This window comes from Chrysochloris asiatica, unplaced genomic scaffold, assembly GCF_000296735.1.
Source record: "Chrysochloris asiatica unplaced genomic scaffold, ChrAsi1.0 scaffold00122, whole genome shotgun sequence".
Lineage (NCBI taxonomy): Eukaryota > Metazoa > Chordata > Mammalia > Afrosoricida > Chrysochloridae > Chrysochloris > Chrysochloris asiatica.
In genome coordinates, this window is record NW_006408640.1 from 5,193,911 (window position 1) to 5,210,754 (window position 16,844).

At 39.8% G+C, this 16,844-nt stretch overlaps 1 protein-coding gene across 1 annotated transcript in view; it reads right to left on the reverse strand.

Annotated features, from left to right (window-relative positions):
• Positions 1–16,166, reverse strand: part of LOC102834329 (NADH dehydrogenase [ubiquinone] flavoprotein 2, mitochondrial-like) — a 69,937-nt gene extending 53,771 nt beyond the window's left edge. The window contains exons 1-2 of the mRNA XM_006868712.1: positions 16,113–16,166; positions 15,004–15,057 (exon numbers count right to left, since the gene is read on the reverse strand). Of these exons, the coding sequence (XP_006868774.1) occupies positions 15,004–15,057; positions 16,113–16,166 (108 nt within the window). The remainder of the gene's footprint in view (positions 1–15,003; positions 15,058–16,112) is intronic.
• Between the last annotated feature and the right edge of the window lie 678 nt (positions 16,167–16,844).

Genomic DNA, 16,844 nt, shown 5'->3' on the forward strand with positions numbered 1-16,844 from the left:
AACCCTAAATTTCAGAGGAAAGGTTAGAGAAGTGGATTGGATGCTTGCTAGGAAGAGAAGCTAAGCAATGACAGCGAGAGGAAGACTGGTGAATGGCCAGTGGATGTGGAAGGACCACCTTGTGAGCAGCTTTGACAACAAAAAGTGGTCTGGCAGAGTAGATTCACACAGGTGACAAGAAAGGTGTGATTCCTTCTTTTCCCATGCTCCCTTGGTGATAAGAGGGATGGCCAGCTCCCACCCTCATCCACCCCCCAGGGTACAATCTGCTCACTGGGAGTTTGGAGTCACATGGTTGGGAGCCACACCAGTATGAAGTGGGAGGCGGGATGTGACGCTTTGGTGGCTGGATTCAGGCATGTTTGGCTCCAGACCTACAGGATCAGCAGAGCCACCAGACCAGCATTTAACCAGTCACCCCGCCCATAAGTACCCTGTGTCCTAACAGACACTGAAACCAGCTCCATCAACGGCTTCCACGAACTAATTCCGAATTTTGTGGCTGAACACAGATAACACCAAAGCCAATAGGAACTCCATCTAGAGTCAGAAACTCTGTTGTCACATCCCTCCCACACCCACCTTGTGGGCTCCTTGGCTTGCAAGAGCCCCCCCAGAATTTTCTCCTTTCCAAGTCCAACAGACTATACTGTTTTTTGTTTTGTTTTCAGGTATTTGTTGTTGTTTTACTGTTTTTCTTTCTCTTCCTCCTATTTCTATTTCATTCCTTTGGATTTTATCCTTTCTATCTCCCTTGTTTTCATCTCTTTCTCCTTTCCCCTCTCCTTTTTTCCCTTTTTGATCTTTACTATTTTCTCTTTAAATCTTCCTTCTCCCTGGTTTTTCTAAATATTTCTTAATTTTATTTCCTCTATTTTTCTCTTCTATAAATCCATTTTATTTGTGTCTCTTATCTATTTTCAGATATTCTTGTGGGGTTTTTTTTATTTCTCTGTTTTATTTTAACCATTATTTTTTCTCTTCCACAGCTCCATTTTGCAGTTCTTCTTTAGTCTTTACAGTTATATTATTTTTGTCTGGTTGCTATTTGTTTATATTTCTTTTTCTCTGTATTTCTTTCATTTTTCACTGTTCAATTCTTGCATATTCTGTTTTGTTTTCTTCGGTGTGGAGAAGAGATTTTCTGTTTCCCACCCTATAGGAGACAGCAACTGTGTCCTTATATCCAGCTACAACTGTACACTCTGCTGCTCCACCAACTGAGCAAGAACCAATAACAGCTCCTATACCACCTGACCAGCATCAGCAAATCCCACACTAAACTGAGGTGCACAAATGGAAAAGAACCACACCCACAGCAGTTGGTGAGCGCCTAAGAACACACCAACATACAGTCATCAATTAAATATAAATACAACAACCCCACAATGTCCAAGACAACAGACAATTTTAGTCCTCACAAAGAAACAAGAAAGAATGGCTCAAAAAAATGATCAAGATGCAAAGTCAGAAAACGTTTCTGAGGAAGAAAAGGTAATAAAACTAACTGAAAAAGAATTCAAAAGAATGATCAAAGGAACAACAGAAAGATAGAGAAAAGCAAGAACACAATAAAAACTTTAAACTAATTCAGGAAAATACTACAAGAACAAAAAGACAAAATAAATGTAAATTTTGAAAGAAAAAGACTGCTATTAGAATTCCACAAGCTTAATCTAAGATTTCAGAAATGGACAAACCCTGTAAGGGGTTTCCAAGGATTGGCTTGTGAGTTTAAACCGCTGACCTTGCAGTTCAAATTGACTTTTCAGTCCAGTGCTTATCCTACAGCACCATACCAGGACTCCATCAATCCAGATATGTTGTTATTAAGTGCCGTAGAGTCGGTTCCGACGCACAGTAACCCTGTATAGGGTTTTCAAGGTGCGAATGGTGAGCTTGAACCACTGACCTTGTAGTTCAAACAGCTTTGTAGTCTGGCACATTAACCCACAGCACCACACCAGGACTCCAATCCAGACATAGAAGTATTTAAAATAAAATAAACATACAAAACTGAAAACAGAGAACCAGAGATATCAATGTATGATGAAGTCAACTACAAAGCAAAAAGACGGAATAGTGTACATACAGAATTTCCAAAGGGCAAGGAAATCAAGATTTCAAGCTAAAACAGACTGTCTTAAGCAGGGAAAAATGAAAAAATTACAGGGTAATTGCAAAAAAAAATTATACATCTGCACATCAAAATTTTTTTTAAAAAAAGAGGAAAACCAGAAAGATTTAGTAAAAACTAACACAACATAATCGAAAATGAAAAGAAAACTAACAAAATGAACTCAGCATAGAAAATTATAAGGAACAAAGAATTCAGCAGCACCACAAAAAAAAAAAAAAAAAAAAACACAGAAAAATTACAATTAATTCAACATAAAGAACAGAATGGATAAGAAAACAGGATCCTTCAATATGCTGTCTACAAGAGACATATCAAAAAGATGGAGACAGCCTAAATAACCATCAACAGAAGAATGGTTAAACAACTTTGATACATACACATAATAAAATACTACAAAATGCTGAATAACAATGAATCTGTGAAAACACCTCACAACATTGTTGAACCAAAGAACAACTGGTTTGTGAATTAGTCATCAATCACAAAAGGACAAGCATTGTATGAGACCAATATATAAAATTTTTAAAAAGGTTCTCTTGATAAAAGAAACAATCTATGAAGGCTGAGGGGGATAGAGGGGAAGGGAAAATTATTCATGAGTGAGAGGGCAGACACATGTTGTTGTTGTTGTTGCTGTTAAGTGCCCCATGTCAGTTCCAACTCACAGAGGCCCTCTTTAGGGTTTCCATGGAGCAGCTGGTGAGTCTTAACTGCCGACCTTGTGGTTCAAACCGACCTTGTGGTCCAGTGCTTTATACACAGCACCATACCAGAACTCCAGACATATACTAACATGGGTGAAAGGGCAGGAAATATACAAGAGGGATGTTGTAGAAGAATGATAAGAGTGGCAGGAGACACAGGGAGGAATACAATAGCTAACGTGGATAGCAGTAAATGCCATTAACTGTTGGTACATGGAAAGGATTGTAACCATGTAATGAAGCAAAGTATAAAATCAGTTGAATGTATGATCTCCTCTGTAAATCTTCACTCAATTCACAATAAAAAATTGTTTTTAATTAGTAAATATTTAAAAGCTTAAAAAAAAATTTAAAAAAAGATTCCTAATAACAGGTGCTGCTTTGTGACGCACATCAAAACATTACTGTAAGGTGTGCGGCTTAATGGCAGCTAGGGTGGAGGTGCAGTGAAGCTCACCTTCAGCCATACCACAAAATACCAGGCAAAGTAGATCAAGGGCAGAGCTCCAAAACTCAGAACCACAGAGCTAGGAATATTTTGAAGGCTTACACCTTGAAGCTGAAGTAAGAACTTGAAGCTAAAGTAAGAAATTGCCTACTTTTGAATCTTCCATGGTCAAAGGCCCAGAGCCGACATCTTGGGCAAGACTAAATGGCAAGACCAAGAGGGGGAGCATAAACACTACGGGAAAATTCCAGAGGAACCTTGGAGCAAAGATGGATAATACACTTTGTCAGTTTTGCTTTGTTCTGATTTTCTTTCCTTTTTTTGTCTCGGTATCTGGTCATTGGCACACCCACTGTTTGCGCACCTCCATTCTGGTGGCTAGAGGGGGAGCCTAAACAAGTGGACACCCCCCCCACCCTCACTACTGGTGGGTTCTTCTGCCACGCATGCACACAGTTACTCAGCCCAAGAGCAGGCCCTAAACGTTTTGTTTTGTTTTTAATACGGGAAAGGGCAGGGCGGGGGAGGGAAACAAGAGTTTAAAAACAAAACAGTCTGAAAATTAAATTAAAGCGAGGTATAACATAACAACCAACAGTGGCATCTTGAAATCTCACAAGCAGCTTTGAAAGCAAGAAGCTTAAGAGAGGACATTAAAGTCACGCTCATAATAGGCTACAGATTTTTTTTCTTCTCTCACTCCTCTCCCTTTTCTGTGAATATAGACTGCAATATTCAATCCAGTTGTTGTTGTTGTTGTTTGGGGGGGGGGGGATCTTGTTCTCCGCCCCCTCCCCTGCTGGTGATGATTTGCTGTTTTATGCTCCCCCTTCTACCTTTGGTGGACTCTTCCCCTCCCTATATTACTCAAAAAGAGTCAGCAACTGCTGCCATATATTCAAGCTACAATCACACTCTATAAAACACCAAAACCCAGGCAAGAACAAATACCAACTGCCATATATTAGGGAGGCAGAAAACACCTGTGAAAGTTACTCTGAGTTAAGCAATAAGAGTGAAAACGGACGCCCACATCCTGATCACACCTTCCTGGAAGCAATCAGAAAGCATACAAAAATGCCAAAACACATACTCATGTATTAAGGCCATAGATAAACACTAAACATGTCCAAGAAGCAAAAGCAGATGACCATATCAGCACATGTCCAGAAGCAAGATAAAGTGTCTGAGACAACTGACCTACAGGTAGACCTACACTCCATACTGGAAGATGGCAGGCTTTGGAAATTCCTGAGAAGTTATTCAGAAAACTGATTATAAAATGTATCAAAACACTACATAATGGAGTTGAGAAAAAAAAGGGAGAAGTCAGGAAAGTGCTACAGGAACAATCAAATAAGATAGACACAGCATTGGAAACAATTCAAAACCTACAGAAAGAGGTCAAAACAATCAATAATAGAACATAAGAAATAGAAAATACATTGACAGGGCAAAGAGTAGAATAGAAAAGATGGAAGGCAGAACCAGTGAGCTAGAAGACAAATCTCTCAATACCACTAAGACAGAAGAGCACGCAGAAAACAGGATTAAAAAAAATCTAAAGAACGTCTAAGATTCATGTTGGACAACATGAAGAGGAATAACTTAAGAATTATCGGCATTCCAGAACAAGAAGAATCACATAAGTCCACAGAGGAAACAGTTGAAGAACTGCTGGAAGAAAATTTATCTAACATCCTGAAAAGTGAAAAGATACAGAAAAAGATAAACATTCAAGAAGCTCAACAAACACCAGGAAGGACAGACCCTCAAAAGAAAATCACCGAGACATATCATAATCAAGCTCTGCAAAATCAAAGATAAGGAGACACTCCTGAATGCAGCTAGGGAAAACTGAAGTGTCACATACAAAGGCAAGCAAATCAGATTAAGCTAGGGTCTGTCAGCAGAAACCATGCAAGCAAGAAGGCAATGGGGAGACATATATATAACCCTGAAAGAAAAAAATTGCCAACCAAGAGTCCTTTATCCAGCAAAGCGATCAATCAAATACAACAGTGTAATGAAAACATTCCAGGATAAACAGAAGTGAAGAGATTTTGCAAAAGACAATCTTGCACTACAAAACATCCTAAAGGGAGTTCTGTGGACTGAGAACCAACAAGAACAGACAACAACCAGAGACTGACATGCATGGCAGCACCTCCCAGAACAAATTCAGAGAATCTGGGAGGTCAATCTATGATCAAAACAATTATAATGTACAAGAAGGTAAGCACGTAGGAACAGTGATTCAGATAGTGAGGTCAGTAAGATTATCGGATAAAAAATACTACACTAATTGGAGAGAAAAGTTAATGGACTATAAGGCAACCTCAAAGAAAATTAACACTTCACAACATACCAAGAGAATGAAAATCCAAGAAGAACATGGAAACATTAAAACTATGAGGAAACTCACAAGAAAGAACACAAAAAGCATGAACTCAACAAAGGAAGACACACAGAACAAAGAAAACAACACCCCACAAAAAAACAAAAAAAAAAAAAAAAAAAAAACCATAATGGCAGCAATTAATCCATACCTATTGATAATTACACTGAATGTAAATGGATTAAATGCACCTGTTAAAGAGACTGAAAGGGCAGATTAGATAAGAAAACAAGATCCTTCAATATGCTGTCTGCGAGAGACGCATCTCACACACAGAGACAAAAACAAATTAAAAGTCAAAGGATGGGAAAAAACATACCAAGCTAATTGCAATAAAAAACAAACAGGAGTGACAGTGCTAATCTCTGATAAAATAAACCTGAAGGCAAAACCCAGCATAATACATAAAGATGGGCATTATGTCGTGATTAAAGGGACAACTGAACAAGATGACATAACCATAATAAATATGCTCCAGATGAAAGAGCTCCAAAATATATTAAGCAAACTCTAATAGACCTGAAGAAAGAAATAGATGAATCTACAATAATAGTGGGTGATTATAATACACCGTTTTCAAAAATGGATAAAACAACCAGAAAGAAACTTGACAAAGACACAGCAGAACTAAACAACACAATCAACCAACTGGACCTCATAGATGTGTACAGAGCATTCAACCCAACAACTGCACAATACACATTCCTTTCCAGTGCACATGAACGTTCTCCAGATAGACCATGTCTTATGCCACAAAACAAATCTCCATAAATTTACAAATATCAAAATACTACAAAGCATCTTCTCAGACCACAATGTTATCAATTTAGAAATCAACAATAGGAAGACCAAGGATATCAGGTCAAAAACATGGAAACTGAATAACACCCTGCTGAAAAGCAACTGGGTAGAAGAAGAAATTAAACGTGAATTCACAAACTTCCTAGAAATAAATGAGAACGAAAACACAACATAGCAAAATCTTTGGGAAACGCCGAAAGCAGTGCTGAGAAGACAATTTATTGCAATAAATGCACACATCCAAAAAGAAGAAAGAACCAAAATTAACACAATAACACAGCATCTACAACAATTAAAAACAGACCAACAGAGGGAACCTACAGCGACCAAAAGAAAAGAAATAATAAAGATTAGAGCAAAAATAAATGAGATAGATAAAAGAAAAACTATAGAAAGAATCAACAGAACAAGAAGCTGGTTCTTTGAAAGGATTAACAAAATTGACAGACCATTGGAAAACCTAACAAAAGAAAAGAGGGAGAAAACACAAATCACACGCATTAGAAACCACATGGGCGATGTCACAACAGAACCAAAGGAAATCAAAAGAATAATAACAGAATACTATGAAGAGCTGTACTTCAACAACTTTGAAAACTTAGAAGAGATGGATACATTTTTAGATAAACACGACCTACCTAAACTTACACACAGTGAAGTAGAAAACCTGAACTGACCCATAACAAAAGAAGAAATTGATCAGGTCATCAAAAGACTCCCAACCAAAAAAAGTCCAGGCCCAGATGGCTTCAACTGGTGAATTCTACCAAACATTCAGGGAAGAGCTATCACCAATTCTACTCAAATTATTCCAGAAGATCGAGGAGAATGCAAAACTTTCTAATACATTTCATGAAGCAAGCATAACCCTCATAATAAAACCGGGGAAGGACATCAATAAGAAAGAAAATTATAGACCAATATATCCTTCACGAACATAGATGCAAAAATTCTCACCAAAGTCCTAGCCAACAGAATCCAGCAACACATCAAAAAGATAATACACCATGATCATATTAGGGATGCAAGGATGGTTCAACATTAGAAAAACGATCAACATTATCCACCATATAAATAAGAAAAAATAAAAGAACCACATGATCATACCAATTCATGCAGAAAAGGCATTTGACAAAATCCAACATCCATTCCTGATAAAAACACTCAAAAAAGTAGGAATTGAAGGGAAATTCCTCAACATAATTAAGAACATATATACAAAACCAACAGCCTACATTACTCTCAATGGAGAAACTGAAAGCCTTCCCTCTGCGAACAGGAACCAGACAAGGATGCCCTTTGTCACCACTCCTATTCAATATTGTGCTGGAAGTCTTACCAAGAGCTATACAGCAAGACAGGGAAATTAAAGGCATCCAAATTGGCAAAGAGGAAGTAAAACTCTATTTGCAGACGATATGATCCTATACATAGAAAACTCCAAAGACTCAGGAAAAAAGGTACTAGACCTCATTAGAAGACTCAGCAAAGTGGCAGGATAGAAGATCAACATACAAAAATCAGTTGGATTCCTCTATACCAAAAACAATAGTGTTGAAAAGGACATTAGGAAAGCAATACCACTTACAATAGCCAACCAAAGGATGAAATATCTAGGAATAAATGTTTTCAGAGAAACAAAGGACTTATACAAAGAAAACTACTACAAGAAACCAAGAGACCTACAAAAATGTTAGAATGTACCATCACTAGCCATTATAGAGATGCACATCAAAACAACAATGAGATATCATCTCATATCAGCAGTAACAGCAAAGATTAGAAAAGTAGAGGACAATAAATGCTGGCAGGGATGTGGAGAGACTGGAACACTTCTGCTTTTCTGGTGGAACTGCAAAATGGTCCAACCTCTCTGGAAAGCAATATGGAGCTTCCTCAGATGGTTGGAAACAGAAATACCTTATGATCCAGCAATTCCTCTACTTGGTATTTACCCACAACAAATATGAGCCATAACACGAGTAGATATATGCACACCAATGCTCATAGCAGCACTATTTACAAAAGCAAAAAGATGGAGACAGCCAAAGTCCCCAAGTGAAGAATGGATTTTAAAAAATTGTGGTATATACACACAATGAAATATTATGCTACCTTGAAGAATAACAAGGAAGCTGCAAGCCACCGCATATCATGGATGAACCTTGAGGACATTATGTTGAGTGAAATCAGTCAGTCACAAAAAGAGAAATACTGCTTAGGACCACTAATGTAAAAGACTAAGAAAAAGAACCCATACTAAAGGAGTGGGGGGGTTCTTTGCTGGTTGCTGGGATGTGGGGAATTGGGTAAGGGGAGGGACAGGAAGGTAGAACACAGGGCAAAGAACAAACACAGGATAGCTTGGGTGCTGGGGAGGAGGAGGAGGGCAATATACAAGAAGGGAGAGGGGAATGGAAATTGGGAGAACAATTAGGCAGGTTTGCATGGGCTAAGTGAGACAGAGGTAAATAATGATGTATGCACAACCTTGGAACAACAGGGCTCTGGGATACAGGGATTAAGACATGGTTGGAATGGGGAATGGGGGGGAAATAATGTTAAGATGCTTGGCTGTCTTTTCAATCTTGGTTTTCCTTGTATTACATTACAAAATAGACACCTGAGGGGGAGAGAAAGGAATAGCTAGAAAGCTTACCATAGAAAGCTTCTAACTCTGTCTTCTGCCTATAACTGATTGGAATACCTAAAATGGGGCTACAATGTGCCCAATGAAGGAGGCTTCCTGCGGAGCCTCTGCATTACGTAAGACCATAGGTGGAATCCTGAATAGCACCCAGAATCTTCAGAGGTGGGAAATTTTCTCTTGAAAGGATGGACAGACCAGTCTGGAGCAGATGGAAGAACAGAAGATACTTCTGGAAAGAAAGATTGAAAGGAAAAATATAAAACAATAGAGGCAGACTGACTGATTACTACAAGAATAAGCAAGTTGCTTGCCCAGGGACATCAAAGCAAGTGGTAGGGTCCCCTCAGTGCAAACCCCCTTCCAAGACTAAGACTCAATGGGAATACACGCTCTGATTGGTGACCACGTTTGTCACCGATAAGGGGACGTGAGGGAAAAACAGCAATGAAGCTGCAAGCTAAGCCCTACAACATTCAATAGACTCCTGTGAACCCAGGGGAAGACCTGGTTGGCCAGCAGTGTGGCAAGACCTGGGGACTCTTGGGCCCAGAGTCAGTGACATAGCCCCAGACGACTAGAGTGGAGAGTGAAGCATCCAGCTAATAAGAAGAGAGAGCATATGCACAAGAATACCCACTCTTGCAGATAATACCCACTTGACCTGGCTTCAATGACTGAATGATCAGAGCTTAACAAAAAGAAGAAAGAAGAGGAAAAAAAGAGTAGTCTCATATAATTTGATGAACTTGACCTACACCTATGGATGCAGTAGCTCAAAAGAGGGAACAAATCTTTACAGCTAGGATCACTCCCACTCCCTCATACACAGAGTAGACAGGGATGGGCAACTTAGGCATTGGCTACCCAAAATGGGGTAACTACAAAGGCAAGAAGTGACTGGCTTACAAGCTTTCAAGAGGGAGCCTAGATCCAGAGAGTAGTATCCAATCTGTTTGGGATCGGCTGATGAAAGGTTATGCAGATAGGTCTCTTGTGATACAATAGTGAATAATTGTTATCAGTACTGGTTTTGAGGGTTGGAAATGTAAAGGTAGACATTTTATGGTAAGGAGGGGAGTGATTAACTTTGCAGTATAGCAGCAGAGGTCCCTGGGACCATGAAGGGAAGAGCGGAGAGTAGGACCCTACCCAGAGAAGTCGTGATGCCTGAGATGCAGGCAGAGACCATGATATGGAAAGATGGAGCAGCTGGGAACTTTAGACCCAGAGGCGGAGAGGGGCTGTGTGCTGATGACTGGGGGGGGAATGGGGGGACTTGTAGGATATACCCTTTGGTTGGTTTATGATGCATGGAGGGGATTGTAACCATGGCAACGAAATAATATACGATAGGATGAATGTAAAACTAATGTTTTCTCATGTAAACTATCACATAATTCACCATAAAACATTTTTTAATTACTGTATTATGTCACAGATGTTTTATTGTATCTGAAGTGTTTCTTTAAAGTTTTTAATGCATATAAAGGTATGCTGCTGTTGTTAGGTGCCCTAGAGTTTGTTTGATTCCTAGCAACCCCGTATAGGGCTTCTGGGGTTGTAAATCTTTACCAGAGCAGAAAGTCTTTTTTCTCTTGCAGAGCACCTGGTGGGATTGAGCTGCCAACCTTGTGGCTAACAGTGCAGTACTCAATCTACAGAACCTCCAGCACTCAAATAGAAAAGTATACTAACTATATTCTAAGACAAGCATTTGACTATATAGATATGAACTATACCAAATTGTTCTGATTTACATACAAATTCTACTTAAAGACAACCTTATTTGTAATGCAGGGACTGTCTGCATTCGGTTTTCCCCAGAATGTATTACATGTGAAATGTAAAAAAATGTAGTTATTCATCAATGGAACAAATTGTGTATATACTGCATATCAGGTACTATTTGTAAGAAAGAAAAAAATTTTAATTGCAAAACTAACATGAAAATTCATTAAAAACTTCCACCACTACATTAAGTTACTGTTTTTTTCATTGTTAAAACTGCTTATATATATGTGTATATGTATATATACACACATACACATTTTGTTGTTGTTGTTAAGTGCTGTCAAGTCAGTTCTGACTCCTAGTGACCCCGTAGAAGGTTGAACTGCCGACCTTGTGATTCAAACCAACCGTGCAGTCTAGCACATTAACCCACAGCACCATGCCATGACTCATTTTACATATATATATTCAAGAATACTGACTATACCATGGACTACCAAAAGAATGAACAGATCTATTTTTGATGAAGTATAACCAAAATGCTCTTTAGAAGCAAGGCTAGCAATACTTCATCTTGCAAACATTCGCAGAAAGGACCACTTCCTGCAGAAGGACATCATACTTGGCAAAAAAAATAGCATTGGTAGAAAAAAAAGGAAGAAACTCAATAAGATGGGGTTAACACACTGGCTACAACGAGTTCACACATAACAACTGTGAGGATGTTGCAGAATCTGGCAGTGTTTCCTTTTGTTATCCTATGAGTTGGAATAAACTCCAAGCACCTAACAACATAATCACTTCACCTCAACCACAAAAGAAAAAAAGAAATATATTCTATCTTCTTTCCATCCTTTCTGCTGGTAGACAAGTTCTGATTCTCATTATCTCACCTGGGTTTCTGCAAGTCTCTCATCTTTAGTCTCCCTGAATCTAGCTCCAATCAAACCCACTCATTTCAGTCTCACCCAATATTCCTCTACAACAGAAACCTGACCATCCCTCTACTACTTAAAACTCTTCACTGACTCCCCACTGCCTCTAAGATAAACTCAAATTTTTCAGGTTGATACTGAAGGAGCTGCAAGATCTGACCCCTCTCCTAGTTCATCTCAGAACACACCTTACCTAAGTAGAGTCCAGGAACATGGCTTGAGGCTTTTCTCATGTTTTCCTTTCCATGTAGAATACCCTCTCCAATTCATCCAACACTAATATGCTACATCACCACTCGTCTTGTCAGTTTGTCGCTCTGTGGTGATTTGTGTGTTGCTGTGATGATGGAAGCTATACCAACAGTATTTTGAATGCTGGTAGAATGACCATTTGTGGACATGTTTCAGCTAAACTGAGACTAAAACTCAGAAGAAGGAGAGGCAGATTATTTCCCAATGTTTGTTGTTATTGTTGTTAAGTGCTGAGTCAGTTGATTCATAGCGACTCTATGTATGGTTTCCAATGAATAGCAGTGAAATTGTCAGATAGCACCAGAATATAGAATACCAGGAACATGATGAATAGCATCAAAATATTGTCAGATACAGTGCCAGAAGATGAGCCCCTCATGTTGAAAGGCACTCAAAATAAGACTAAGGAAGAGCTGCCACCTCAAAGTACAGCTGATCGTGACATCACGAATGGAGTAACGCTTTGGGGACCTTCATTTGCTGATGGGGCACAATTCAAAATAAGGAGAAACAGTTGCAAATATCCATGAATAACTAGAATGTGAAATATTGGTACGAACCTAAAAAAACTGGAAGTTATAAAAAATGAAGTGCAACTCATAAACATCAATATCCTCGGCATTAATGAGCTGAAATGGACTGGTACTGGCCATTATGAACCTGACAATTACATAGTTTATTATGCTGGGAGTGATTAATTGAAAAGGTATGGTGCTGCATTCCAAAAAGAGCCTTTCAAGACTTATCTTTAAGTATAATGCTGTCTGTGACAGGATAATGCCCTATCCTAGTGTTATTCTATCGCAGATAGCATCATACTTAAAACATTATATTGGTGTTATATCACTGTAGGATCCAGACTACTCTGTGAACCACAAGGTCATCAGTTCAAACCTATCAGCTGCTCCTCAGAAACCCTATGCAGGGTGGCTATGAGTCAGAGTGCACTCAGTGACACTTAAAAACAACAACAAATACAAGTAAGATCAGTGAGTACCACTATTATTCAAATTTATGCACCAACCACAAAAGCCAGTGATGAATTTGAAGAATTCTACCAACTCCTTCAGTCTGAAATTGATCAAACATGCCATCAAGATGTACAGATAATTACTAGAATCAAAGATGAAGGATGAGTAGTACGAAAATATGATCTTGATAGAAATGATGGAGAGCACATGGTAGAATTTTGCAAGACAAATGGCTTCTTCATTTCAAATACCTTTTTTAAGCAACACAAATGGATTTCACCAGAGGGAATACACAGAAATCAAACTGACTACGTATGTGGAAATAGATGGTGGAAATTCTCCATATTACCAGCCAAAACAAGGCCAGGGGCTGACTCTGGAACAGACCATCAATTGCTCATATGCAAGTTCAGGCTGAAGCTGAAGCTGAAGAAAATTAAAACAAGTCCAAAGTATGACCTTGAACATATCCCACCAGAATTTAGAGATCACTGCAAAAATAGATTTGATGCATTAGACTCTAGTGACCAAAAAGAAGAGCTGTAGGATGACATCAAGATCATGTTGTTATTGTTGTTAGGTGCCACTGAGTTGGTACCGACTCATAGCTACCCTATGTACAACAGAACGAAACACTGCTTGATCCTGGGCCAATCTCACAATTGTTACCATGCTTTAGCCCATTGACATTGCTACTTTGCCAATCCATCTCTGAGGGTCTTCCTCTTTTTCTCTCGTGACAAGTCCCTCCTGACAATATGTCCTAAGTATGAGAGATGAAGTTTGGCCATCCTGGCCTCCAAGGAGCACTCTGGCTACACTTCTTCCAACACAGATCTGTTGGTTCTTTTGGCAGTCTATGGTACTTTCAATATTCTCCAACACCGTAACTCAAAAGCATCAATTCTTCTTCCGTCTTCACTGCCCAGCTTTCCCATGCATATGAGGTTATTGAAAATATCATGGATAGGGTAAGTTCCGTTTTAGTCCTCAGGCTGACACCTTTGCTCTTTCAGCACTTTAAAGAGGTGTTGTGCAGCATATGTGCCTAATACAATAGGTCATTCAATTTCATGAGTGTTGATTATGGAGCCAAGAAAAATGAAATCTCTGATAACTTCAATCTTTTCTCCATTTATTATGATATTTATTGGTTCAGTGGTGAGCATTTTTGTTTTCTTTACATTGAGTTGCAACCCCTACTGAAGGCTGTGGTCTTTGGACCTTCATCAGTAAATATTTTAAGTCCTCTTCACTTTTAGCAAGCAAGGTTGTATCATCTGCACATTTCTGGTTATAATCAGTCACCAATCTTGATGTCATGTTCCTCATATGATTCAGCTTCTCGGATCATTTTTTTAATATATAGATTAAATAAGTATCGTGAAAAAATACAACCCTGGTGCATGCCTTGCCTGATTTTAAAATGTCCAGTGGCTCCCTGCTCTCTTGGCCTATGTACAGATTCCTCATGAGCACAATTAAGTATTCTGGAATACTCATTCTCTGCAACGTTGTCAGTGAAAAAGAGGGAGATCCCCAACGAGATGGATTGGCACAGTGGCAGTAGTAATGGGCTCAAGCATAGCGGCAATTGTGAAGATGGTGCAGGCCAGGCAGTGTTTCATTCTGTTGTGCACAGGGTTGCTATTGGTCGGAACCAACTGGTCGGCACCTAACAACAGTAACAACATCACCTCCAGAAAATTCTATCCCACCTTCAAAACTAAGTTGGATGACACTATTCCTATCTTTGAAGTCCCTGAGTAGTACAAAAGGTTAAGCTGCTAACCAAAAGGTTCGAGTGTCAAACCTACCTAGATGTGCCTTGAAAGAAAGACCTGGCAATCTACTTCAGAAGACCACAGCATGAACACCCTATGGAGCACAGTTCTACACTGTAACACGTGGGGTCACCAGGAGTCCAACAGTTTTCTTTTTAACTCACATTGCTACATTGTAGCATTATTTACCCTCTTACATGTGACTATTAGCTCCATAAACAGGTTTAAAATCCATGTCCTTATCTATAATATGGGGAAATAAGAGTTAACAATTTTACTAAGCTATTTTTAGGATTCAAATATAGACTGTAAATATTCAACACAGTGCTTGGCACATAAAAACTAGACAACAATTACCTCCAATGTTCTATGCAGCCCAGCAGGCCTCAAATATTTATTCAACGGCTGAACTCTGCATATTGAAATATTCCTATATTACAAACAAGGGAACTAAATGTGAGCATGAATAAAGGCTCATGGTCATGCAGCTAGAAAAGGTGGTGACACCAGGATCCAAACTCAAATCTAACTCTAAAGCCCTGAATTCATTCTATACAAATGTGCACTAATTCCTTTTCTGTTTCATCTCTTCTGATAAATGTCCTATTGTTATTTTTGTTGGAATTTGTTTTTTAAAATTAACTTGAAGGAGGATTTCAATGTATCTATAATGAGATTTACTTGGATGGTATCAAAAGACCTTTCTAGCTCTGAAATCCTCCAATTCTTTAGCTGGGTGCAGTTTTTATGGTGCTGTTCCTGAATGGTCTTTCACAAACATACATTGTTAACAATTATTTTCATACAAAGCACAAATGCAACAATGGTCACCCTTCTCTTGGTCTAAGGCAACTCTCAGTAAATCCTCCATCAAGAAAGCCAGAGCCCTGAAGAGATCCATCCAGTATGCTGCAACCTTAACAGAAATCAGTTCGCTAGGCTGTATGTACAAGGTGCCTGCTTCTTCGGTGGCAAGGGTCTTGGGAACAGACCTGCCAGCTCCGCGCTAGAGCAAAAAGAGCATAAGTCAGACCACATCAAACTAAGGGTAATCGCCCCAGTTTCGTGAAGAGACCAGACACCGGCCGCAGCTACACTTGCCGACCCTCCCTCGGCGCTCCCCACTCGTGGTGAGGCGGTAGCGTCCTCTCGGGGGACAAGACCAAGGCCACAGTGTCCTTGCCCCTGCCTGTAAGGCCGTCCGGAGCCCAGAGCTCTCCTGTACCCAGAACAGAGAGAAGCACGGACACGGGAAGAAGGGAGGCGGCAGTGCTCGGGCTTATTCCGAGCCTCCTTACCCACTGAGAAGTTAGGACAGCTGCCCCTGACCGGAGTGCCGAAGCGAACAACATGGCGGCCAAAACCATTCGCCTTTCACAGGCAGCACCAAGGGAGATTCGGGAGAGAGCCGGGACGTACGGCGTGCGCGCTACCGCGCACGGGCTCCCAGTCATCTGGAGGAGGGCCGCTCCCTTACGCCACCGCAGTTTTGGTAGGCGGAGTCAGCTAGAACCCGGTGGACGGAACTTCCAGGGGCGAGGATTACCCACAGCCTTAAAAAAACCAATCCAGGGTCCTGACCTTGAAAGGAAGAGTTAAGAGCCGGCGGCTTGAGGGAAGAGTCCTGTTCGCTGGCGGGGGTTCGGATTTTTGGGGCGAGCTTCTCTCCAGGAGAGCTTTGTGAAAACGTAACCCCTCCTTTTTTTTTTTTACTTATCTTTTTACAATACAATTGTGACAAACGAAACAAGACAACATAAATTCACTATCCAATCTTCTACTGATGGGCATTTAGGCTGTCTCCACCTTTTTTTTTTTTTTTTTGTAAATGTTGTTGCCTCAAATTTAAAAAAAACAACCTGTTTTTTAAAGATGTTTGCCTACATTTTTAGGGTTGAAATGATTTAATACCAGGAATGTATTTGTGGTGCTGTGGGCTAATACGTCAGACTGCAAAGTCGTTTGAACTGCAAGGTCGGCGGTGCAAGCTTACCAGCTGCTCCTTGAAAACCTTATACAGGGTCGCTATG